We start from the raw sequence: 23,714 nt of genomic DNA on the forward strand, positions 1-23,714 counted from the left end.
GGTAAGTCTGGTTACTGTAGATGAGCCAGCCGTCTTCCCTTGCCCTCTATCATTCACTGAGAGCCTAACGGACGCATGAACCCTCGTCAGTCCTCTCTTCGCCCTCCAAAAAGCAATTGACGCCCAGTAGTCAACGCCAAGCTCTGGGGTGGACCTGATCATTTCCTCGCTGCACGCCTCTGGCTACCCCGCCATTGCCCCACCCCCAGCCAACTGCGGCTGTCTCATGAGCACTGCCAGCGAAACTGTCACACCACGCACCCAGGAGGACTCTCTCCTCACAGCAGAAGTCTTCCTCATATTCTTCATCGTGGTCAGCCTCGATCCTCCAGGCTTTACCGATTGTCCTCATAGCAATTGGTGTCGTTGTTCAATTCCTCTGCCCACAATTGCACCTCTTGTCCCAAGTGGTCCTCCACGAGCAACCACGTCTTACGTCACCCTCGAACCCCTATCCCACGAAGACGGTCTTCCACACCGAGTCTACTTGTCCAATCCTCACAGCAGACAGCTTTCAACCCTTCCACGCGCCCACAAAACGCAGCATGGCTCTCTCAGAAGCAGCGAAGCGGGTAGCCGCCGAGTTCGACTTCTCAGCAGAGCAGGTCGATGCGGCTGCGAGGGAGTTTGTCAGAGAGATGGGTGCGTATACGAAGTTGGAGAAGAACTGCAGGGCTGCTGCTGATATGGTTTGCCGGCAGAGGAGGGCCTGCAGAAGGATGGCACGCACATGAGCCAGATCCCGACGTATGTCACTGCTGTGCCCAATGGCACTGAGAAGGTCAGCTATGCACATTTCCCTCAGCCTTAAACTAGCGCCGCTGAACACTATACTGACAACATCCCTATAGGGCCTTTACATGGCCGTCGACCTAGGCGGCACAAACTTCCGCGTTTGCAGCATCGAGCTGCACGGCAACACGACCTTCTCGCTCACACAGTCCAAAGTTGCCATACCACGCGACCTGATGGTGGCCAAGACCTCGACCGAGCTTTTCTCCTTCCTAGCAAAGCAGATCGAGAAGTTCCTTCAGACGCATCACACGGATCACTACGAAGGACATATCCGCCGACGCAAGACGGACAGCGCAGAGGAGGGCTACAAGGACGAGGAGATATTCAACCTAGGCTTTACCTTCAGCTTCCCTGTCCACCAGATCGGGATTAACAAGGGCACGCTGATTCGCTGGACCAAGGGGTTCGACATCCAGGACGCCATCGGGCGCGACGTCTGCGCGCTGCTCCAGGAAGAAATCGACAAGCTGCACCTCCCCGTACGCGTCGCGGCGCTGGTGAACGACACCGTCGGCACCCTCATGGCGCGCAGTTACACCTCCCCCGGCAAGACCGGGACGCTGCTTGGCGCCATCTTCGGCACGGGCACCAACGGCGCCTACGTCGAGAAGCTCGACAACGTGACCAAGCTGCGTGCGAGCAAAGAAGCAGGCGACTACGACGAATCAACGGGCGAAATGATCATCAACACGGAATGGGGCTCCTTCGATAATGATCTCAAGACGCAGCCCAACACGCCCTACGACGAGGCGCTGGATAAGGAATCCGTGAACCCGGGCATCCAGATGTTCGAGAAAAGAGTTAGCGGCATGTTCCTCGGCGAGATCCTGCGTCGGGCTATTTTGGCGCTTACTGAGGACCCGAAAGTCCCGCTGTTCTCGGACGAGACGAGCGCGCAGAATGATATCCATTCCACGACTAACATCCTTGATACCAGCCCGCTGTACAAGCAGTGGGGTATTGATACTAGCTTCTTGTCGATCTGCGCCGCGGATAACTCCAAGGGTCTGAGGGTCACGCGTCAGGCGCTGGATAAGGACCTCCAAATCCCAGCCACCTCGGAAGAAGACGCCCTCGCCGTCCGCGAGATCGCCAACGCAATCGGGAAGCGTGCGGCGCGCCTCGCAGCCGTGGCCGTCGGCGCCGTGGTCCTCAAGTCCGGCAAGCTGGACGTCAAGTCCACGGAGGACAAGTCCGGCGTCGAGCCCTCGGGCGGCCGCGGCGAGGGCCCGGAGCATGAGGAAGGTGCCGAGGGTGGGGAGGTCAAGGAGGAGGATACGATTGATATTGGCGTTGATGGGAGTTTGGTCGAGTTTTATCCGAACTTTGAGGAGTATATGCGGGAGGCGCTACAAGAGATTGAGGGGATCGGGAAGGAGGGGGAGAAGAGGATCAGGATTGGGATTGCGAAGGATGGGAGTGGGGTGGGTGCAGCGCTGATTGCGCTTGTGGCGGGGAAGGTGGGGAAGCCGGACGATGTCGAGGAGTGTGATAGTGATGATTGAGCGGAGGTGGACTGGGACGGTGGTTGAGCATTGGTATATAGGAAAAGATAATTTGGTAGAGGGAGAGGCGAGTTGTAGATGCATCTTTGAGTTACTTGTAACAAAAACGGGTTGTTTCGTAGAAAAGCTGTCTGTCCTGAACTTACAGTGAGACTGGAACTTGGAACCTCGTTGTGGTGAGAACGACATAGAAATAACGAGGATACTAGCCTTGGGTAGAGTATATAAGAGGCTCCATCCTGCTCGAGCAGCGCCTGATGTACGTACGAAGAGGGCTTGCCGGGCTCGAATGGACGAATCACTGGTTCTAAGCTTGCCTATAGAGCAGGGCACGGCCGGTTGGGAGAGCTAGACAGTTCTTCGAATCTTGCTGTTCACAGAAGAGCTCAGAGACAGAGGTTGATGAGGTAAGGACTTTGAACACATGGTGAGCCACTTGTGCAGGCTTCGCTTTCATGTCTGGTTGCGAGGAAGCAGTGCAATTGGTGGTCAAGAAACAACACTTGATGCTCTTCTAGTGTTCCTTCAAGTTACCGCGTCCGCGTCGTCCGGCATTCAAGGCCAAGGTGACCGTCTCACAAACTTACAATATATACCCGTTGCTTTCATTTCCACTTTACTGCGCTTCTATCGTACAGTCCTCTCAACAAAATTCCTCTCCATCTTCCCGACCTCCCGCCTGAAGTTCTCAACCTCCTGCCAGCAATCCAACGGCCGCCGGTCGTTAACCCTCAAACACCTGACCACCTCCTCCTTCGCCTTCTCCACGCTGGGATCCGCCTTCTCGAGCTTCTTCCGCCCCTCGAGCTTCCTCTTCAGCTCCGCAATCTCTTTTGACACGCTGTCGTGGCTTAGATGCTGCTTCTTGTGCTTCGCGTCTAGCGTGGACTGAGAGGAGAAGGCATCGGCAATCTTCTCGCCGATGGAGGGGGAGGAGTCTTCGGACGAGGAGGAGGGCTCGGCAGATACTTCCTCGGAGACTTTATTGAAGCGGGCGGACTCGGTGGACTGTATCTTCTCGAGCTCGGCGGTTATGCGGGCTTGGATCTGGGCCTCGAGGTTTTTGGCGCGGGTCGTGTCGGACTGCGGCAGTTTTGTTGAGATTTGCGCGTTCGCGTCAGGGAAGCGGAGGGGGTGCTGTACCTCAGGACTGCTCTGCAGCTTCTCTACGAGCTCGTTGGAGAACCGGATGGGCGTGTCTCTGTCCCGTGTTAGCCCCGAGGTATCTTCCTCCAGTAAGCGCCAATGGCTTATCGAATGAGACATACGCGGCGAAGACATGCTGCGACTGCTGTCCCTCGGGCTTCGAGTTTCCCGCGCCCATGGTGAGGTATAGAGGTGGTGTTGACAGCTATCCGGGACTTTTCCGCCCAACTGCTGGAGGTTGCGGTTCCTGCTTGGCGGAAGCACGTCCGTAACGGGCACACAGCTCGCACCATCCACAAAAAAGCTTTGGGCACCCAAGAAAAAAAGACCTGGCCCCACTTGCAGCTTACTTCACTAGAGCTAAGCCCATCTATAAGGTGAATATTCATCGCTTGTATAACTTCTAAGCATTATATATACTTCTATTATGACTTTTCGGCCGAATTTTTTATGATTCTAAATTACTTAGAGCCGCAATTTATCGGAATAGGTTTCTATACTCTTACTAGATAGCCAATCCTAATCATCTAACTTCTAATCACCTAATTTGCAGTGGATATATATATAAGAAATATATATAACGCTCATTTAAAGTATACATGGTTTATATACACTATGTAGGCTAAAAGCTGAGCTTACTTAGAGGTTTATCCGAGAAAACTTGGCTCTCCCAGAGGTTAATCAGTTGGTGCCCGGAACTTTTTTGTGAGTGGAGCGAGCTGTAACCCGGCCCGTGATTCGGCGTGTCACTCACTGCAAGGGCACGCGACTTCTCGTCACTCCAACTGCTCTGCAACCTGGAAGACAGACGCGCGACACCATGCTCCAGACATCGATATCGGCCTGGCTGAACAAGCCGAGGGCCGTCGCCGAGCCTCCTCCAGCTCCCCCAGCTCCTCCAGCTCCTCCAGCTCCTCCAAACCCCAAGTCTCTCACCGCGAAGGCCTCTACCGAACCCACCACAGCGCCAACCTTGCATTCAACCCCCACCCTCCCACCACCACCGCAAAGACCCGCAGCCCAAACGACGCCCCCGACACCAGTGCCACCGTCCAGAAAACCCCGTCCGCTGCCTCCAAACATAACCCTCGAACCCGTAACACCCAGCACACTCCCCTCCCTCCGCCGCCTCAACAGCCTCCTGCTCCCAATCCCCTACCCGCAGAAGTTCTACGACGAGATCCTCTCCGACCCGATCACATCCAGCATCACGCTCGTCGCGCTCTGGCACGACACTCCGCCCGCAGCCCCAGCCGGCTCTGCCACGGCCACAACGCCCGACTCCACCACGACAGATACCTCTCACGAGACTGTGAGATCTGCACCACCGAAACCGCGCGTCGTGGCAGGCATACGCTGCCGCCTCCTTCCCGCCCCTCCCTCCTCCCCCACCAGCTCCCTCACCTCCCCTTCCCATCCAGTCCTTTACATCTCAACCCTAGCAACACTCTCCCCCTACCGCGCCCACGGCCTAGCAACCCACCTCCTATACGCCGTGACACTGGCGGCGCACACGCGTCACGGCGTCGTACAAGTCTGCGCGCATGTCTGGGAGGCGAATGGGGAGGCTCTGGCGTGGTACAAAAGACGGGGGTTCGTGGTGAAAAGCAAGGAGGAGGGGTATTATCGAAGATTGAAGCCGCAAGGGGCGTGGGCGGTGGGGAGGAGGGTTGGTGTGGGTGAATTGGTGGAGATGGGGGCGTTTGCGGGGAAGGAGGATACGGGGGGTGAAAAGGGGATCGGGGACAAAGAATATGGGGGCGGCTGAACTGAACGAGAGGAATGCAGTGCGGCATTGAACGAACTCAAGAAGATGTTCTGGGGTTGGGGTTATGGGAACTCCAAGCCGAAAGCGGAGGCGCTGCCAAAAGGTTGCGTGCGGGCTGTGACCTGGTGTCGCGGATCTGCTGCGAGAGGCAGCTGGATACTGGGCCGCAGCGTTATGTCTTCGCCTTGAACTGGCCTGCGGATGTGGGAGAAGAGGCGGAGATGATGCGCGAGGAGGTGGTGAAGCGTGGGTGCCATGGAACGCGTCAAGGAGGCTGTTCCGATGCTCTGCCGCACTCGGTACAGAGTGTCTAAAGGTCTAAAGCGAACGAGTGGATTCTTCCGGTAGAGACGCTTTTCTGTGTCACGAAACTGTTCCGGGGGCTAATGCTGACCCGCACGCATTCGAGAAGGCAGTGTGGATTAGACAGACTGCTGCTACTGGTTTCTGGTCCTGAATTACGAATGTATTCGCGATGATAGAGAGAATCGCTACCACGACGAGTTCCTATTTGCGCAAAGCTCTGAATCGTCTTGTGTACATAGTGGACGGCCACCCCAATGATAACAATCGCTGGACTCGAAGTCGTGCGAACTGGTAGGTCACTGCGTTGACGACCGATTGAACGCTTTAACGTCAAATATGATGATAGAGCTAAGTCAAGGGCCGAGGCGCAAGGCGCCGTATACAGCCTCGTAAGCGTGTTGAAGCCATAGTTAGACGTGAAACGGTGTTTGCTTGTTCAAAAAGCGTCCATGTATTCGAGACGGGAAAGGAGCCTAGGTCAAACTAAGGATGTAGAACATCAGAAAAGTTTCTTGAAAACTTCAAATCTTGACAGAGCTGCGATCGAATTGGAGTTGTAATTCTGAAGCTGGATAGCCTGAACTCAGTTCGTCACATCAAAAGATCTTTAGAGACATGGTGAAAACGATGAATTTCGGTGATTTTGAAGTCCAGCAGTTTCTGTCACCCGCATGATGGCCTGTGCTAATCGCCATAATCCGCCATACCCTCACTCATCGCCCTCCTAACCGCAGCGGCCGCTCTGCCAACCTCTCCACCCTCTTTCTTCGCCATTCCCAATCCTGCCGTGATCGACGACTGAAATCGCTCATAGAAAATCCTCTGACGGTCCCCCCGATCCCCATACATCTCCGACTCCTCATCGCGCGGTGGCCCAAAAAGATTCAGATGCGCGAACCCACCTCTCGCCATATGGGCGTCGGTACGCCAGAGCGGGAAGTTGTTCACCGGCCCAAGATCCTTGCCGTCGTCTTTCGGCGGAGCTAGTCCAGCGCGCAGCAACGCCGCCAGCGCCATCAGAGTCCTGCCCTGCGCCTTCGCATCGCTCGGTTTACTCGAAACTGCGCGGTTGCTCGTCCAGTGGCTGTCGGTGTCGACGCGGGCCTGCCAGCCCAGCAGCCCGAGGAACGTCTTCAACGTCTTGAACCAGCCGCCTGCACAGCTGACGACGTCGTCGCCCGCGGCGAGGAGCAGCCATTCGAGGATGTCGAGAGAGGTGGAGCGGATGTCGGTCGAGAGGTGCGTCATTCCTGCGCGGGTCCAGAGGAGGAGCTGGTCGGTGTGGCCGGCTAGCTCGGCTGGGGGGAGGGTTTGCAGGAGCTTGAGGAGTTGCTGGCGGACGCCGTGAGAGGCGCTGTGGACGAGGGGTTGGACTTTGGAGAGGATGAGGGTGATGGGCTGGGGGAGGGGCGCGTCGGCGGGCTTGGTGGAGAGGGCGGTCGTTAGGTAGGCTAGGGACTCTTTTACTTGGGTGTCGGATTTGTGGGAGAGCATCGACAGGTGGTGCGAGAACTGTGAGGTCGCCGAAGGAGCGGCAGCCAAGATAGACTGCTGGACGAGGACGATCGCTGTAGTTCGGTTAGCTGGAGCTCGAGAGTGATGATGTAGCGTATACGTACACTTGGCTTTGAAGCTCGTATCCGTAAAGTTCGCAGCCTTCGGTTTGGCCTTTCCAACCTTGAGCTTCGGCTTCTGGAAGTCCTTCTTCTTCTCCTTCTTGTGCTTTGCGCTTTTCGCCATCTTGTCACCCGCTGTCTATGAAGCGGCACCGGAAATGCCTGGATTGATGTGTCGTAGACCGAGTGAGAAGCATGAGGCAGGCCGGAGTCTGCGAGTCTGCGAGTCTGCAAGTCTACGTTCAAGTTCTGGTCCAAGATTTGAACCTTGGTGACTTTCGAAGAATTTTGGCGGAGCATGTCGGATCTTCTTCGGCGAAACTTCCGCGGCGCCAAGCATCGTCAGATATCAGATATCTGAGAAACCTCGCGGTGCACTTGGTGGGACTCAAACCCCTACTACCAAAGCGAAGATGAGCTGGAGTTAAAGGCGCTGCCAATCGCCTCACCGCGTTCTATCATCCTCCTATTCTTCCTCTACATCATGACACCGTCAGCAGTAAGCCTTCAAGCCCACAGTCCTCTCCTTATGTCCTAACTTGAACCCAGCCAGATGATGCCCTCGCCCTCCTAACCCGCCTCAGCCAGAAGCCCGGCGTCCAAAGTACCCTCGTTCTCTCCCGCGAGACCGGCGCCATCGTTCGAACCTCCGGCCTCATCTCTACCAGCAGCAGAGCGAACGCCAACGGCACGCTACCCACCTCAGACGACACGTCCGAAAGTTACGGCAACGGAAGGAAGGAGAGCGGTATACAAAGTGCTGAAGATGTCGCCCGCTCGGTGTGGACGTTTGTCGAGGCGGCTGGAACTATGATCCGGGGATTGGATGGGGAAGATGAAGCGAAGCTGTTGAGGGTTAGAACGAAGAAGAACGAGCTAGTCATTGTGCCTGGTATGTCAGGTCATGTTGGGGAGTGGAATCAAAGCAACAGCGGCTGACGGTGTCTTCCAGATGCGAAGTTCCTCTTAGTCGTTATTCATGACACACCACCAGCTTGAAGTGTCTACGAGATGAGACGCACTGACAGAAAAGTGCCGCCCTCAAGGAGCTGAAGCGCATCCGGAGTCGAACCGCACCCCGGCATGGTTGGCCAACCTGGTCACGTAGAACCTAACAGCTCCGGCTTCACCAGTGCTCCTCCCCAATATCAACCTCCTCGACGTCGACACCTTCCTTGAACCACCTCTCCTCTTCTCCAATCTCAATATCGTTCCCGCTCATCATCCGTTTCCTCATCCTACCATCCTCCGCAAACGTCCAATCCTCTAGGCCATAACACCGCTTCCACTTCATCCCGTCCTCTTTGTCCTGGTACTCGTACCAGAACTGAACCGCGATCTTGTGGTCTTGGAAAGCGAAGAGCTCCTTACGGAGACGGTAGTTCTGCTCCCTGTCCCACTTGGTGGTCAGGAAGGATGTGATTTCGTCATGGCCCTTGAGGAATGTGGAGCGGTTGCGCCAGATGCTGTCTTCGGTGTAGGCTTTAGCTACGTTCTGTGGATCCCTAGGCTTTCGGTTAGGGGTATCTGGTCGCCTCTGGGCTGGGGAAAGGAGCACTTGGTGTTCCAAAGATCCTGGGCCTTCTTGACTTTTGCCTGTGCGGTTCCCGCGCTGAATGGTGGTATTAGTGACATATCCGCTCCGCCAGTAGTGTGGAGCTGGGAATCGAACTCGTAGCGGCAATCTCAGAATCCGAGTATCTTAGTGACCTTTGACAGCTCTAACAGAGCTATGTTCTGATGTTATAGATGTATGTAATACAATGGCGTCATCCAGAAATTTGGATCATCTCGGCACAACGCTTCAACGACCCCGCCCTCATCCCCACCACCTGTGCCTGTCGATCACCTTCAAGCCGTTCCAAAAAACATATCTTTTGTGCATTCTCCAGAACCGTAACGTCATTCATATTAACGACCTCCACAGAGTCCAACCAAAAACTTCTTGAGACAACATGGCACCTCTAAAGGTCGGAGACAAGTTCCCTAGTGGCGTCAAGTTCGAGTGAGTGATGAACTACTCGAGAGCTTCCAAGCATAGCCCGCGAAGAATGCTTCAGTTGCATGCTTTGCAACGAGTGCCAGCTTTTGAGGCGCTGGGGGGTCAACTTGGTGTGAGCACGGCTAATAACATATCACAGATGGGCTCCCATCACCGACGACGACCCAACCTCTTGCGGCAGGCCACAGGAGTATGATGCCGACAAGGAATTTAAGGGCAAGAAGGTCGTCCTAATCAGCGTACCCGGTAGGCTTCAGTACTTGATCCTTGCCTTTCTGGTGTTCCGTGACTTACTCAACGATCTTGCAGGCGCTTTCACCCCCGGCTGCCAGGCATACCACCTCCCTCCCTACATCCAGAAGTACGACGAGCTCAAGAGCAAGGACGTGGACATCGTGGCCGTCATCGCCTCCAACGACTGCTGGGTAATGTGTGCGTGGGGCAAGGTCAACCAGGTCAAGGACGACCACATCGTAGGTCGTGTCATCATCCATGGAAGGGACCACAGCTCATGCTTGGGTTTCAACAGCTGTTCCTGGCCGACACCAAGACCAAGTTCTCCGAGAACCACGGCTGGGCTGCTGGGATGGGCGACCGCAATGGCCGCTGGGCTATGATTATCGAGAAGGATGGGACCGTCAGCTATGCGGAGAACGAGTCTGATCCGAGACAGGTTACGGTAAGTAGAGCGTGAAGCGTGTGTCATCTGCTAAACGATAAGGTCGCTGATGACTCCCTAGGTCTCTGGTGCGGATGCCGTCCTTTCGAAGTTGTAGGCAGGGGTTCACAGCATGGAGTAGGTGCCTCCAGGCATGCATAGGGGAGAGTAGGCCAAACCACTAGAGATAGATTTCCAACAACGGCTCACCTAAATTGAACCGTTCCTCCCCGTTCCTCCCCGTTCCTCCCTAAGAGAAATGCGAACCTTGAAGCTTGATATCGCACCCCCGTGAGCTCCTACAGAGGATGCAATAGAGCTTCGACGCCCTAGTTCATGCTGAAGCGGACGCCAGAGGCGTCGAACTGCCGGTAAACTAAGAAATGAATGGGCTCGATCTGAAGTGTGCACACCGTTTGGTTGGATTATGTATGTGGCGTCACAAAACGAACCGCTTCTTTCAGGTAAAATCCAGAGCAGCAGATACAGGACGGAGCTTGGTCTTCCGCCCACATGAGAACAATCACTGAAGATGTCCAAGCATCACAGCGCACCACATTCCAGTGCGCTGCCAGCGTGAGCGGTGATGACAGACGAAATGCTAGAGATTCGATGTTTTGTGCAAATTGCTGCTTAGTCAGACTTCTTAGCTTGGACCTATGTCTCGACGACCTTGAAGGACAACTCGACACCACACGCAGCTTCAAAACTCAACACGGCATGGAGACGTTGAACAACACAGCCTGGGACGTCCTCATTGCCGGCACCGGCCTACAACAGTCGCTGCTGGCTTTGTAGGTTACCGCACCCATTGCACGGAGTCGCCTGCAAATTCTGACTGACGCAGTCAATGGTGAAGAGCCCTGTCCCGCTCAGGCAAGAAAGTGCTGCACATCGACAAGAACAGACACTATGGAGGGGCGGAAGCTGCCTTCAGTCTGCAAGAGGCCGAGTCATGGGCCCAAGAACTGACTCAAGGTATCACTCTAGCTCGCATGTTGATTTGGGGCTCCATCAGCTAATACAGTCTGTAGGTGACCTCAACTTACCCTTCCACAATGCGGCGATAGAACAGCCTTCATTACCCACTGAAGATGATGATGGACCAAAGCTGTCGTTCTCGCGGGCGTATAGCCTGGCGCTTGCTCCGCAGATAATCTACACTCGCTCCGCGCTCCTCCCGGTTCTTCTTTCCACCAAAGTTTATCGACAGCTAGAATTTCTGGCAGTCGGCAGTTGGTGGCTTTACACACCAGCATCGCCGCCCGACACAAATCCAGAGGTCTCGGACAGCGCTAGAGGTGAAGATGCCACATTAGCGAGCAAAGGCTGCCTTACCAGGATACCAAGCGGGAGAGAAGATGTCTTCGCAGACCAGAGCCTCGATATCCGGTCGAAGCGGGCCTTGATGAAGTTTCTCCGCTTCGTAGCCGACTACGAGAACCAGCCAGAGATTTGGGAAGCACACCGTCAGGCGCCGTTCCCCGAGTTCCTCTCCATTCAGTTCAAGCTCCCTGCGGCATCCCACAATATGCTCCTTGCGCTCACATTGTCACCTTCTGCACCTCTTGAGACGACCACTGAATCTGCTTTGCCGCGTATAGCTAGGCACCTTCGGTCCATAGGGCTATTCGGGCCTGGCTTTGGAGCGGTCATACCGAAGTGGGGAGGCCTAGCAGAGATTGCCCAAGTCTCGTGTCGCGCTGGCGCAGTAGGCGGTGGTACGTACGTTCTCGGGAAACGAGTTACGAAAATCGAGGTCAAGAGCGAATGCGCAAACGTTGCTAGCGACACAGACATAAGCCCATCTCAAGCTTTCGACACAGTGCTTGCTGGCGAAGACGGTGTGGACGTCGTCAGCGCGGCCTGCATTGTGGGCTCCGACGAAGACCTGCCGTCGGCCTCGACTTCCAGCCAAGATGCCCAGCAGTCCGCTCGTCGTTCGATATCGATAATCTCTTCGCGTCTCGAGTCATTGTTTCCGCCGCTCGCCGAAGGCGCTCCCGCACCAGCAGGTGCCGTTGTCGTCTTCCCCGCCGGCAGTCTGTCCGACGGTGGAGCCGAGTCAGCTACGGATTCACCAGTCCACATCCTTATGCATACGAGCGATACAGGCGAATGTCCAGATGGCCAAAGTAAGTCTGTCTACTATGTCCACCTGTGCAAATCTTTCTATTTTCGCCTACTATGATGATCAACCTTGACGAATACTTATCTACATTGTCTGCAATTTCATTGAAGATACAATCTCTGACAAACTGATACTGGCTCACACCTACTGCGTTTCCCACTCAAAACCTCCGCAATGCAGCTTGCTGACTGCTTTAAAGGCGTCCTATACGCAAGTATGACCGCTCCCGGCGCCGCTGGTTTCGCACTCCTCGACCGCGCCGTCTTGGAGCTTCTTCATTGTGTCGGCGAAGAACCTTCGCCGACTGTCCTGTGGTCTCTGCGCTATGAGCAGAGCCAGTCCGCTCTTGATACCCCGGCTTCAGCATCTTCGAGCGAAGGCAGGATTCTTAGATTTCCGCAATCGAGTCTGGACCTGGCTTTTGATGATGGCATGCTTGAGCGTGTCAAAAAGATCTGGCAGGAGATTGTGGGGTCGGATGCGGGAGAGTTTATGAAATTCGGAGAGCAAGGGAATGGTGGCGGGGAGGAGGAGGATGATGAGGAGGCGTAGCGTCAAGACAGCTGACTACATTTGCTGTAGAGTACGCTTGCTTACGGATGGAATGAACGCAAAGAGATTCATACCGCTCACATGGCTCGTCTTGCATCTTTGCCATGCCATATCTGCAGCTAGAATCCTTCCGGTGTGACTTGCTAAGTGTGTCTTCGCTAGTAACAATCTCTCTATTACTATATAATATGACAGGCTAAGACAAGTCGACCCGCAGACCAAATTGGAAGTGCCCCTTTCTTAGGAAGTTACACTGGATACTGCAAAGCCAAAACTGTGTTGGTACCTTTGCACTTCTTCTTCCGCCATCGAGCTCTGTCGGTCCACCACAGCACCCCCTCCGCCGAGATATACTTACTCGTACAAGCCAACACGCATCTCGACACTTCCGTCGTCACGCAATTACACTCCGCCTCTCCCTCCCGCCGCCACAGTTTCCAAGTACACATCCAATGGACTCGTCCCCTCAGCCGCACTATCCCGGCTCGCCCTCCCATAGCCTTCCACCCCTCTGCCAGCGTCATCCCGCCGCCCCCGACCATGCCACCGCTCGTGTCTTGCGCTCTCTCGGGCAAGCGCCCCGGACGTCTTAAGCACGGCTACTAACGCCGCCTCTAGGAGCTGGTTCTCACGCTCTAGGGCTGCGACCCGGGACTCTAGCGCTGTGCAGCGCGGATCTGGGAGGGCGGCGTCGGTGCGGTGGGGGCTGTCTGTGTCTCGCGTGTGAGATGTAGAGAGCGGGACGCCCGTTCGGGAAAGCACGTCCGGCGCAGAGAGGTGGCGCGTGAGCGGGCCGCCCATCGGTGGTGTCGTCGGAGAATTTGCCATCGGCCGCGCGGACGTCAGTGTGATGCTGCTGTCTTCGTAGCCCTCGCGCTCGTCGTCTGCTCCGGCCGTCGTGTCCGCCGCCTCGCCCTGCTCTTCTAGGTTTCGACAGAGCTGCTCCAGCGGCGGCGTGTGTGTGCGCACGGCTAGAGTCGTACCGGCCGCTGCTGCGTGCTCGTTGAGCAGCAGTCTCGCCGGCTTCTTGAGCGTCTTGTTCTTCACGGGGATCTGCTCTGCGACCTGCATCACGGGCGAGAGACACATGCTGCCTGCTGTCGACGGCGTATAGCCTGTTTTGAAACCGGGGGTGGGCGCTGGATCCGGCACGTCTAGGGACGGCGGCCTAGGCCGCACGGTCTTGAGAGGTTGTGGGCGGAGCCGTGCTGATTGCGGCGAGGAGGGGGAGGGAGAAGGCGCTGCTGAGTCCGTGTCGGCGGAGAAGGACCGCTCGATAATCTCATCGATGTTCTGCCGTGTGCTCTCGAGGTCACGAAGTTTGCGGGCGCGGACCCGCTCATCGCGGGTTTTGCGGGTGGGACGGAGTGTGTGGGGCTTCGCCTTGATGGGCTCCTTGGTGGCCAATTTCTCAAGCTTATCGACAGCGGAGTCGTTGCGCCCGTGGTCAGCGTCTTCATGGGAGGCTTGATGCTGGACCCAGTTCTCCGTCGCTGTTTTTGGAGGCATTGATGGCGGGCTGTCGTCGTAATCAGACGAAGACCTTCGCATGCTTTGACCGGTGAGGAGTTCGCTGCTGCGTTGCATTGTTCTTCCTCGTTGGTCATCCTGGTAGCTGAGTTCGCAATGTTGAGGCATTTCCTGTACTTGCGGCTGGATGTCCAGCAACTCAGTGATTACCACCTCGCCACCAAATACGCACAGCGGCTCCTCTAAGGATATAGGCTCCGTGATCGGAAGGTGACTGTAGAATGCCTTTTCGGGAGCTGTTGCTCCGCTGCCAGGAGCTTCGAAAGTTTGGTTCTCGAGAATGGTCCGGGTGAGATCCACTACTCCGGCGCTCAGAGACCGACTACGCCTTTCTGTTCTGTTTGGAGAGCTTGGTGGTGACAGAAGACCGGTATCATCTCTCGAAAGTCCGGGGGTCGATGCCGATCTGTGTGACTTGCGGTGCTCTTTGGTGGCCTCTAGCCTGGGGATCCAGATATCAAGCGGGTCGTAGTCAACGCCTTCGTCTCCGTCCTGGAAGACGGTTGAAATGCGAGGGAGCTTGCAGTCGTTACTAACACTAGATACAACAGTAAGCTCAAAGTGTAGATTGGTAGGCAGACTCTCGGACAGAATAATCTTACTATCGAATGCTGCTTGTGGTCCTCCACTCTGCAGGTTCTTGGTGCGGTATGATCTGCAGGTATTTCTTTCCTAATAACTGTGGGTTAGTGCTCGAGACGACAAAGTAGCGGCAACGCGAGCAATGTGAGATGTACCTTTCGAGGAAACTTTCTGCACAACACAGTCTGCTGGGACAAAGTAGTCTAGTGGTGACGGCTCTCGACCAGATCTGGGTTTCCTGCTCGTGATTGTCAGCGTACTCTTTCAATCCTACACCTCAATGCCGGACGACGTGCCCATCCAATTATTTTATGCTTCCGGTCTCTGCTTGGCGGGTTTGTCTCTAAAATACGCCGAGACAGGAATACTAAGCAATTGCGAACGTACCCTTCAGCCGTTCCCACCTTCGTCGCCAAACTATGCTTCCGCCCCGATTTCAAAAACCTCAACGCACTCTTATGCCTCAGCTGTTTCCTCTCCATCTTCCCCGTCTCCGCCGCCCCTGCCTGTATTGGTCCTGTATTTTTCAAAAAATACGCAATATCAAACGACGCATTCGCAGACGTTACAGGCCCTCCACGAGCCGTTGGCTTATTAAGGGGCATCAAGAGTTCGGACTCAGAAGGCTGAACATGTGGCGAGAGGTCCGTCCAGCTTAGATTCGTGAAAGACCGCGGACGACCGCCGCGATATCTTCTATTGCGCCGCGTGCACGCTGCAGGGCTCGTGCCACCGGAGTTCTGACGGCCAGCGCAGCCCTCGGAGCTGCGATGCGGGAACGAAGCCGTGCCATCTGTGGTGCCATTGCGGAGAGATTGGGGGAAACTGACGAAGTCGCTCATTGGTTTGCAGGGCTCGGAGAGATAGGGGGGTAAACCCAGTAAAGGTGAGAGAGGTCGGACGGCTTGCATGGCGAGTTTTCGAGGGCGCGGAGTGTGATTCACGAAGGACGGGTACCGGCGATCGTGGTGGACGGTTACGTGCATGGGCGCCGTTTTCGCGCGCCTGGGTCATGAGAGATGTCGGGCTGGGTCGGACTCGGACGGCAGCGACACAGAATGAACAGAGCGAGAGAAAAGAACGAGCAGCAACTGGTTATCAATGAATGAGAGCGGATGCTACCCGTACTAAAGCGGTGTTTGTTCGCTATGATCCGGGGTTGACTCACACCAGGATGTGACCGCTCAATCGAGCAGTATCGGTGGCCCATCCAGGATTGCGGACTCTCATTCAGCGCATCACGGCACCGGCAGTGGTTTCCTAATGCTGTGAACAATGCTGCGAAAGCTCTGCAGCGAGGCATCGCAACGATCTGTACGTTGCACGCTTGCTGTTCCCGAGCATCCATCATGCGTCGATAAGGCACAGCTGCAGTCTGAGATGAGTCGGATCCAGCAATGCTGGTGGCACAAGGCTGAGTGATATTCAATGGGTGTAGCGGAGAAGAAGATTGCTTGGATGTTCGAGAAACGCCAACACGTGCGGAGAAAACACATCTGATCCTCTTTGGTAAACGACGCAAGGGACAGGTACATAGAAGATGCGCGAGACGTGGCACTGCATAGGCTGACAGTAGCCTGCGGAGGTCTCTTCTGTCGTGGACGAATCTGAAACAGGGGGAAAAGACGAGAAGGACAGTGGACAGCCCTGAAAGAAACTATGGTGAGATGTAGACATCTCAATACTACTGCGCTTACAGTCCGCTCAGATGTGGCAATGGCTGCAATCGAGTCAACACCGTGTCAAGCTGCACCACCGCGGCGGCAACAGCGGCCAGACTCGACGCCCGGACGTTGAGGGACCTGGTTCCTGGTGACACGGCGTTTCATGAGAAAGTTGAGACCGGCACGCATCCGGGCTGCGCATTGTACCACTTCACCCTAACCGGTTGGTGGGTCGACGCAGCAGCAGCGGGTGGAAACCTGCGGGAGTTGGACGTGGAGATGTCGATGCAAGTTGCACGGAGCAAGTGCTGCTCTCAGAAGGCTGAGCTTCGCCCACGCACAGGCATACCGTGATATTTTAGGCACGCAGGTGTTTGACTAGGCGCGGATGGCAGCTGGAAGCCGCTGGCCAGCTCACTTCAACGAAGAGGGAAGCGCGCTTGTAACGCCTGTAGAAGTAGCTCTCTACTCCACGGTGAGGTAGCAAAGCTCGTAGCCGGTGGGTGTGCATAGAGCACGCCAGGCGTTCACATCAAATTAGCGACCATCGGAACGTTGCTCCACCACAGTATCATCCGATGATCCTACCGCCTAAGCCACTGTTTATAGGTTACAGTGCCGTGCCATCTATCTGAGTGACTGCGCCGCCAGATGAAATGCCTATCAAGTCCTCCGACACCGCGGAAATGCTACCAGCCTCTTCTCCCTTCCCATGCTATGCTGCCCGCAACTGTGCTTACCAGACCAAGAAACCGAAAACAAGCCCGTTCGCCTACCGGAGAAAAGAAAACGAGCAGGTGATTAAGTCTCGTGTGGTGCCAGAAAGTCAAACCGACATGGTCTCACGCCTACGCCTCGCGCACGCGGACCAGCTGGCCACGGCCCGGTCGCAGCGAACGCCTCTACGCCGGCCGCGGCCTTTTCGGTACCGGTTTCTTAATGAATGGATCCACCGGTTTCTTCTTCCGCAGTGGAGGAGGTGCCGTTCTCGGCTCCGTAGCAGTACTGCCCCGCAGGCCGCCAGCACTGCCCTCACGCCTATCCGAGACGCCATTCGAGGCTTGCCGTCCGTTTGCGGTGGACTTCTCGATCTTGGGTTTGACGTCAGTCGCCGGCGTTGACCTCCCACTGGCGTTCCTGCTAGACGCTCTATCTGATTCCGACTTGACGTCCTTCATCTCGACGTCTTCATCGCTGTCGATCGAGGCTTTGCGTTTGTGGCGGACTTTGTTCTCGGGAGGGGCGCCGAAGAGCTCCTCGTCTAGAGACATGGATCGTTCGTTCTTGAATACGCTCAAGGGCGCAGATTCACGTTCGGTCTTAATCTTGACATCTCCATTCGATCGGACCGGCTCAGCCTGCCGAGGGTTCATGTCGCGTGGCCCCGCAGGTGCGTCCTTCGGCGCTCTCGAGGCGAACGTCGGATCAACCTTGACCGGCTTCCGGAGCAGCTGCATCAGCCTATTGCCCTCAATATAACGGCTCCTGCCCTTCGCATCATCGACCAGCTTCCGCCAGTACTCGCCTCTCGCGAGGCTCTCCGAGTTCCCCAGGACCCAAAGCGACGACTTCGCACGAGTGAGACCGACGTTCATACGGCGGATATCCTGCAAAAACCCAATACCACCAGCCGGCGACGCGCGCACGCACGAGAAGATGATGATCTCGCTCTCACGGCCTTGGAAGGCGTCCGTGGTGTTGAATTCGATGGTGTCGAAAACAGCCTGTCCATAGCGCCGCGCGAAGCGATCTTTGAGTTCGCGGAGTTGGCTCTTGTAGGGCGTGATGATACCGACTTTGCCCTTGAAGTCGAAGGAGTGGAAGTCGGTTGTTAGACGCTCGTAGAGTTGCATGGCGACGTCTATTTCGGCTATATTGATCAGGGAGTGGCCCTTTGGCGCTGCTTGGTGTTGGCCCTGCACGTCGAAGAAGCGGTACGGGCCCAGCAGCTCGCTTGCGTGCCATGGTCGTTCGCGTAGAGCAGCCATGTCAGCGCCGTCGAGGAGCCTGCCGTCGTAGAAAGTCTGGCTGGGGAAAGCGCTGATTTCCGGGTGCATACGGTACTGCGTGTCGAGGAGGTGAACGTCGTCTGGATGGTTGCCTTGCATGCGGACGAACAGGCTCTGCTCGTACTGGAAGCGTGCGGCTTCCTTAGAGAAGACGGTGGGCGGCAGCTGTTTAGGATCTCCGACCAGGATGCATTTCGCACAACCGTATTTGAGCGGAATCAGCGCGCTCATCTCAACGCACTGCGCCGCTTCGTCCACGATGACCGTCTCGAATTCGATGTTCAGATTCTGGAACATCTCGTGGCCACTGCCGCTGAGAGTAGCGCAGATGACATGCGCCTCGTCCAGTACAGCCTGCTGCGCGCGCCTTCGGTTCAAGTCCGCTTGTCGATTCTGAAGGTTCTCGTTGTCACGAGCACTATCGATCTGAGCACCAAGCTGTGCTTTACGCCGCCTCAATGTGTCAAACTCGTCTTTAAGTTTAGTCGCCTCCTCGCCTTTGGCTTCGCCCGCATCAAGCTTCTCCCGTGCTTCTCGTAGCTTCTCCGAGACCGCTTGGTGCTCCTTCATGAGATCTTGCGTTTGCTTCCGCTGGTCTTGATTGTCTCCTTGGTTGAGACCTAGACGCTTGCTCACCAGTTCATCAAGGGTAACATCGATGACGTTAGCATTCATGGCGTCACTCCGTCCTAGTCTGACCACACCAAGCTTACGATGCTGGCCAGACAGCGTTGTAACACCTCCTTTGAAACGCATCACCAGTTCGTCCACAGCTGCATTGCTTGGAGCGCAAACAAGTAGCTTCTTCGGTGGAGCCGGAGCGCTGTGAGCTGCTCCGTTCATCCCAGGGGCTCTTGGCTTCTCGATCACTGTTGCTTTGTTCTCCCGTAAGCTGTCTGTTAGTATGGCCCCCACTATGGCCACGATTGTTTTGGTCTTGCCAGAGCCAGGAGGTCTACGAGATAATCAGTATGTGTGTACTCATGTGTTCATGGTTGTTGATCGCCTTACCCTTGAATCAGCGTGAAAGCATCGTTGTCAATAGCCGATTTGACAGCTTTGGCTTGGGCCTTGTTGACCTTGTAGTTGGCGATAATCGGATCCAGATGCTTGTCTGAGTATTTCAGAAGCGGCGAAGGCTTTGCTTTGATGATTTCGTCGCAAAGGTCGTAGTATTCCAAGCCTGCAAGTGCGCCGTACTCACGTTCGAGCGGAGTGATAGACTGCACCTTCACGCCCTTAATAGTGGCATTCGGTACCAAGGAGGAAATGAGAGGGTTTCCGGGCATGACTCGGTACAGCACTTCGAGGTTTGCTTTCTTGCGGGTGATACGCCACACCCTTGCGAGGCAATGCGGCTGGTCCGCAGCTGTAGCTGGATTCGGAGCTTTGCCCAGAAGGGCAATGTCTCCCTCAGAGATCGAGATCTCCTTGTTCTCCGCATGCGTCATTGTACTACTGACCTCGATGAAGGCATCGACGCTTGAGCGGTTGACAATCTTGACTTCATAAGGCTTGAAGTTACTCTCTTCTCGAGCTTTGACAAAGCCTTGCCATGCTTCTAGAGTCAAAAGAGGCTGGAATGTATTCTGGTAATCCACGGGAGTGCGGAAAGTGTTAGGGACCGCGCTGTACATATCCGGACGCGAGTTTGGCGGAAAGTCCCCTTCATGAAAGTAGTCCCAGCCCAAGATCGTCTTATGCAGGTTGGACAAGTCAGGTGCTAATCGAGCACGCATATCTCTTGCAGATCTAACCTTCCGCTGCTTCTTGACGGGGCCTTGTGGCGGCATCTCAGCGTGGACTTTGGCTTTCAATGCAGGATCTCTCTTCACAACCTTCTTAGGCCCGAAAAGCTCTTCGTCAAGTTCATCGTCGTCGTCGCTTTCTTCATCGCTGGAGACCATCATGCCTGTCCCTCGAGCAGCATGATCTTTGCCTTTGATGCCGAGACCTGCGAGACCTGACCCAGCTTCCGCTGTCTGACTAGTTCGTCCTGTGGCGACAGCAAGCATAGCCGCATCTCTCTTCTTCTTCGCCGCAATCTCCGCTTCCCGGCGGCGTTTGAACTCGGCAACGTCGAGTACATTCTTTTGCGCGAGCGCTGCCTTCCTGGCTGCGGCTGCCTCGGCCTCCTTCTTTGCCTTGTTAGCTAAGATACGGGCCTTGTATGCGTCAGCGGTGCGGGGATTGGCTTTGACGATCTTGCTCAACTGGTCAGAGTCAGTTGCGTCAGAGTCTTCCGAGGTGGCCTTGCGTGATTCAGGAGTTGCAGCTCCAGGTTTGAAGAAAGCACTTATTGTGCCCTGCTTCTGCCGCTTAGCTGCCTCTTCGGCCTCGCGCTTCGCGGCTGTTACAGAGTGGCCAACATGTCGTTCGAGCGCCTGTTCTAACTCTGCGATTTGTTGTCCAGACAGCTTCGCCCGTATTTTGCCGGTGATGATGCCTTCGACGAAAGCTAGCGAGTCTTCCGAGACCTCAATCGAAACGTTGTGTAATCGGATGAGCAGCTTGCTAATGAGGGACACAGATTTGGTGGAGAGAAACTCGTCCCGCAGTCGCAGCCACTTGACGGCTGCGCTCATTGTCCGCGCAGGATGTTCCAGGAGGCTTTTGGTGATCGAAGTCTTATCTCGGGTCACTTCAGAATCTGATGATGCGGTGTTGAGAGCACTTGCGAAGATGCTGCATTCGTCGAAGAGCCTCTCTGCAAACTGCATAGTGTCACGGCAGAAATCCATCATCTGTGTCTTCTCGTGCCCCTGGTCGCTCCAGCTCTCCGTCATTTCGAATATAACTGTCAGCTCCTGCCACAATGACTGCCAGAAATGTTCCGCGGCTCTAGCTTCAGGTCCAGTTAAGGTTTTTGATCGAAGAAGACCGTCTTGGGAATTGCACAGCACGTCAATGACGTCCGTGGATAGCTTGAGCGTGCTAGAGGCCGGGGTGAACACTCTCCGCTGTGCTATCCGTCGCAGTGACATAGAGATGGCAGTGAGAGTATTTCGGAAGTAGGATGTGACTATATACCCAACGGCTTCTTTGCGGCCGTCTTCTGAACTGACAACCTTCAGAAGTTCGACTGTCGCTCGACGTGTTTCCATATCTGACGAAAAGAGTGTCGTAATGACAGTGTTAGCGTTGCCAGTGCTCTCAAATATCTCTTTGAGGGTCGACGGCGGAAGGTCATTGAGGCGCTCGATGATTTCAGATACGTTTCGTGAGAGCTGATCAAACGTCTCATTGAATCTCGCCATTTCTTTGGGCAAGGGGACGCTCGCTTTGGTAACGAACTTCTCAAGGCCAATGAGCAGACGTGCACCTATGAGCGCTCGTATAGCGAGTGCTACGGTATCGAAATTGATGCCTTGCACTACCGCCTTCCATAGTGGACCACACTGAATGCCTTGATCGTGCTGTAGTGGTCTGTTTTGCACCAACATCTCTCTATCGATGACCACGGATAAACAGTCAAGCTTCAATGCCTGTTGAACGACATCAAGCGCGATGTTTCCAGAGTCGTCGAGTTGTTGGAGCTTGACAGAATCCTTGATGGTCCTGATGAGTGATTCAACGTGATGAGCGACAACATCTAGAACATCTGAGACAGTCGCTGCTCCAACAAACGTTGACACAGATTCGCCTTCGTTCAGCTTGCTGATTGTATGTGATAAGACCTCGAGTCCCATCCTGGAGCAGAAAGACCATACTAGAGGGGGATATTTCCCATCTTGGAGGCGTCCTAGAAATTGGTCGCAAAGCGAGCGACAGGGCGGCCCTTGGTTTGAAGCCTTGATCGAAGCCAGCAATGGTTTGACCCATGAGAATGTCTGCTGCAAGGCTTCGGTGTCCCCAGTCTCCTCTTCACCCACGCTCAGCAACAGTTTCTTGAGCGAAGGGCTGTTGAAAACTTGCTCGATGACGGTCTTTGGTGATATTGTGCCCATGGCTTCCCAAACGTCGGTCGGCGACGTTTCGAGCAGCATCTGCATGGTGCCCAGTATGTCTACGAAACACTCTGAATCCAGTTGCAATTGATCCAGTGCTAGCGTACAGATATCCATATCCAGTGCTCGTAGATTGTGAGTGATAACCTCTTTATCGAGCTTGCTGACGATGACTTTGGCGCCACTCCAGAAGGTTGGCAAGAAGTCGACCTCGAGATTGCTCATGTGAACGCGCCGCATGGCGTCGGAAAGCGGGCTTTTGATATCACTATCGAATTCTTGTCCAGTAGGGCCTCGCTTGAACTTAGTCCATGTCATGAACCCCCACCTCCATCTGTCCTCCTGCTTGCTGAACAGAAAAGCTGTCATAGCCGGCGTGAATGTTTTTAGCCTCAGTCGCGTTTTCGTCTGCACGAGTCGAAACGGCTCGTCGAAGTATTCGGAAAGCAGATCCTCCCTTCTCAGAAAGGCCTCGCAGCTGATCGCCTCAAAGAGGGCGAAAAGTCCCGATGGTTGTAGGGCGCCAGGGCTGCGCTGGTCTGGCGGTGCAGCTAGGAGATCGTCTCTAGCTTGAACAAGACCTTTCTTGATGCGCTCGATGCTCAAGCCATCAATCACGGCCAGGAAGTCCGCAACTACATCTTCTCCGTAGTCCCTGACCGTGTCAGTACAGTTCCATTCATACGGTCTGGGTGAAGATACGCTTCAAGATCCGCCTTCAGCTCCGCGCGTGCCCGATGATAGATCCTTATGCAAACATCGCAGCATGCCATCTGCGCATCCAGCCGTGTTGTGAGCCATTCCTTGAACTTCGCCGCGTCGCTACCGTCGTAGGCCAGGATCTGCATGCACTCCAACACCAGCTTCTTCCGCCGTTCCGCATCCTTTACGGCATTGAGCCGCTTGTTCCTTGTGACTGCATCTTCGTTGTCGAGTCGGCCGTAAAGATCCTCGTCGAAGTAGCAGGAGTTGTCGTCAGGACCGGTTCGTGGGCAGAAAAGGTGGAGGTCTTCCGGCAGAGACTGGAGCTGCCTATTGAAAGCGCCAGAGGTTAGACAGGACGGAGGCGAATTGATACGTGGAAAGGCGGGTGGGGAGAACTCACTGGAGCTTCTGCGCGAGTTCCGCCATCAGAAGTTAATGTGCAAGGCACGCCTTGCCAGGGTCTTTTACTAGCTTCCCTCACTTCCAGACTATCTCCAGTAAAAGGCTTCAACCAAACAGATCATTGTTCCCCCCGGCTACCAAGAATCGTGTGGTGCTGATGTTCGCTCTGCAAGGGTTGTTGATGGTGTATGTGTGTGGGCCAGGAAATCAAAGGCTATGCGTGACAAAGGACAGGTCTTCCCGATTATGGTTTGAGTAGCGAAGGAGAGTGAATTGGGGTGGATGTTTATAGGGTATCTAGACTTTTCCAGGCGGGCCGAGTGCAGTGAAGCAGAGTGAGCGACGGCCGGGCCAGGGGAGAAGACTGGCGGTAGAGATCACGCTCGCAGCTTCGCT

At 55.2% G+C, this 23,714-nt stretch overlaps 10 protein-coding genes across 10 annotated transcripts; 5 read left to right on the top strand and 5 right to left on the bottom strand.

Annotated features, from left to right (window-relative positions):
* Nucleotides 1-545: 545 nt before the first annotated feature.
* Nucleotides 546-2,300, top strand: W97_05442 (uncharacterized protein; the record flags this gene model as incomplete). The annotated part of the gene is made up of 3 exons (XM_007783472.1): nt 546-642; nt 702-781; nt 852-2,300. The coding sequence occupies 3 exons, from the start codon at nt 546-548 to the stop codon at nt 2,298-2,300; spliced, it is 1,626 nt and encodes a 541-aa protein (XP_007781662.1).
* A 627-nt stretch (nt 2,301-2,927) lies between these two features.
* W97_05443 (uncharacterized protein) lies at nt 2,928-3,624 on the bottom strand (the record flags this gene model as incomplete). Its single annotated transcript, XM_007783473.1, has 2 exons — nt 2,928-3,501; nt 3,569-3,624. 2 exons carry the CDS (start codon nt 3,622-3,624, stop codon nt 2,928-2,930), a joined length of 630 nt encoding a protein of 209 aa, XP_007781663.1.
* Nucleotides 3,625-4,266: 642 nt separating this feature from the next.
* Nucleotides 4,267-5,214, top strand: W97_05444 (uncharacterized protein; the record flags this gene model as incomplete). Its single annotated transcript, XM_007783474.1, has 1 exon — nt 4,267-5,214. The coding sequence occupies one exon, from the start codon at nt 4,267-4,269 to the stop codon at nt 5,212-5,214; it is 948 nt and encodes a 315-aa protein (XP_007781664.1).
* Nucleotides 5,215-6,204: 990 nt separating this feature from the next.
* On the bottom strand, nt 6,205-7,260 carry W97_05445 (uncharacterized protein; the record flags this gene model as incomplete). Its single annotated transcript, XM_007783475.1, has 2 exons — nt 6,205-7,088; nt 7,140-7,260. The coding sequence occupies 2 exons, from the start codon at nt 7,258-7,260 to the stop codon at nt 6,205-6,207; spliced, it is 1,005 nt and encodes a 334-aa protein (XP_007781665.1).
* Nucleotides 7,261-7,620: 360 nt separating this feature from the next.
* Nucleotides 7,621-8,135, top strand: W97_05446 (uncharacterized protein; the record flags this gene model as incomplete). Its single annotated transcript, XM_007783476.1, has 3 exons — nt 7,621-7,635; nt 7,686-8,028; nt 8,089-8,135. 3 exons carry the CDS (start codon nt 7,621-7,623, stop codon nt 8,133-8,135), a joined length of 405 nt encoding a protein of 134 aa, XP_007781666.1.
* Nucleotides 8,136-8,262: 127 nt separating this feature from the next.
* On the bottom strand, nt 8,263-8,771 carry W97_05447 (uncharacterized protein; the record flags this gene model as incomplete). The annotated part of the gene is made up of 2 exons (XM_007783477.1): nt 8,263-8,641; nt 8,695-8,771. The coding sequence occupies 2 exons, from the start codon at nt 8,769-8,771 to the stop codon at nt 8,263-8,265; spliced, it is 456 nt and encodes a 151-aa protein (XP_007781667.1).
* A 320-nt stretch (nt 8,772-9,091) lies between these two features.
* Nucleotides 9,092-9,914, top strand: W97_05448 (uncharacterized protein; the record flags this gene model as incomplete). The annotated part of the gene is made up of 5 exons (XM_007783478.1): nt 9,092-9,141; nt 9,278-9,384; nt 9,448-9,611; nt 9,668-9,817; nt 9,879-9,914. The coding sequence occupies 5 exons, from the start codon at nt 9,092-9,094 to the stop codon at nt 9,912-9,914; spliced, it is 507 nt and encodes a 168-aa protein (XP_007781668.1).
* A 602-nt stretch (nt 9,915-10,516) lies between these two features.
* Nucleotides 10,517-12,479, top strand: W97_05449 (uncharacterized protein; the record flags this gene model as incomplete). The annotated part of the gene is made up of 4 exons (XM_007783479.1): nt 10,517-10,590; nt 10,656-10,774; nt 10,831-11,931; nt 12,127-12,479. The coding sequence occupies 4 exons, from the start codon at nt 10,517-10,519 to the stop codon at nt 12,477-12,479; spliced, it is 1,647 nt and encodes a 548-aa protein (XP_007781669.1).
* Nucleotides 12,480-12,881: 402 nt separating this feature from the next.
* Nucleotides 12,882-15,433, bottom strand: W97_05450 (uncharacterized protein; the record flags this gene model as incomplete). Its single annotated transcript, XM_007783480.1, has 4 exons — nt 12,882-14,547; nt 14,612-14,681; nt 14,747-14,829; nt 14,979-15,433. The coding sequence occupies 4 exons, from the start codon at nt 15,431-15,433 to the stop codon at nt 12,882-12,884; spliced, it is 2,274 nt and encodes a 757-aa protein (XP_007781670.1).
* A 1,724-nt stretch (nt 15,434-17,157) lies between these two features.
* W97_05451 (uncharacterized protein) lies at nt 17,158-23,342 on the bottom strand (the record flags this gene model as incomplete). The annotated part of the gene is made up of 4 exons (XM_007783481.1): nt 17,158-19,219; nt 19,276-22,866; nt 22,914-23,243; nt 23,317-23,342. 4 exons carry the CDS (start codon nt 23,340-23,342, stop codon nt 17,158-17,160), a joined length of 6,009 nt encoding a protein of 2,002 aa, XP_007781671.1.
* Between the last annotated feature and the right edge of the window lie 372 nt (nt 23,343-23,714).

Source organism: Coniosporium apollinis, assembly GCF_000281105.1.
Source record: "Coniosporium apollinis CBS 100218 chromosome Unknown supercont1.27, whole genome shotgun sequence".
Lineage (NCBI taxonomy): Eukaryota > Fungi > Ascomycota > Dothideomycetes > Coniosporium > Coniosporium apollinis.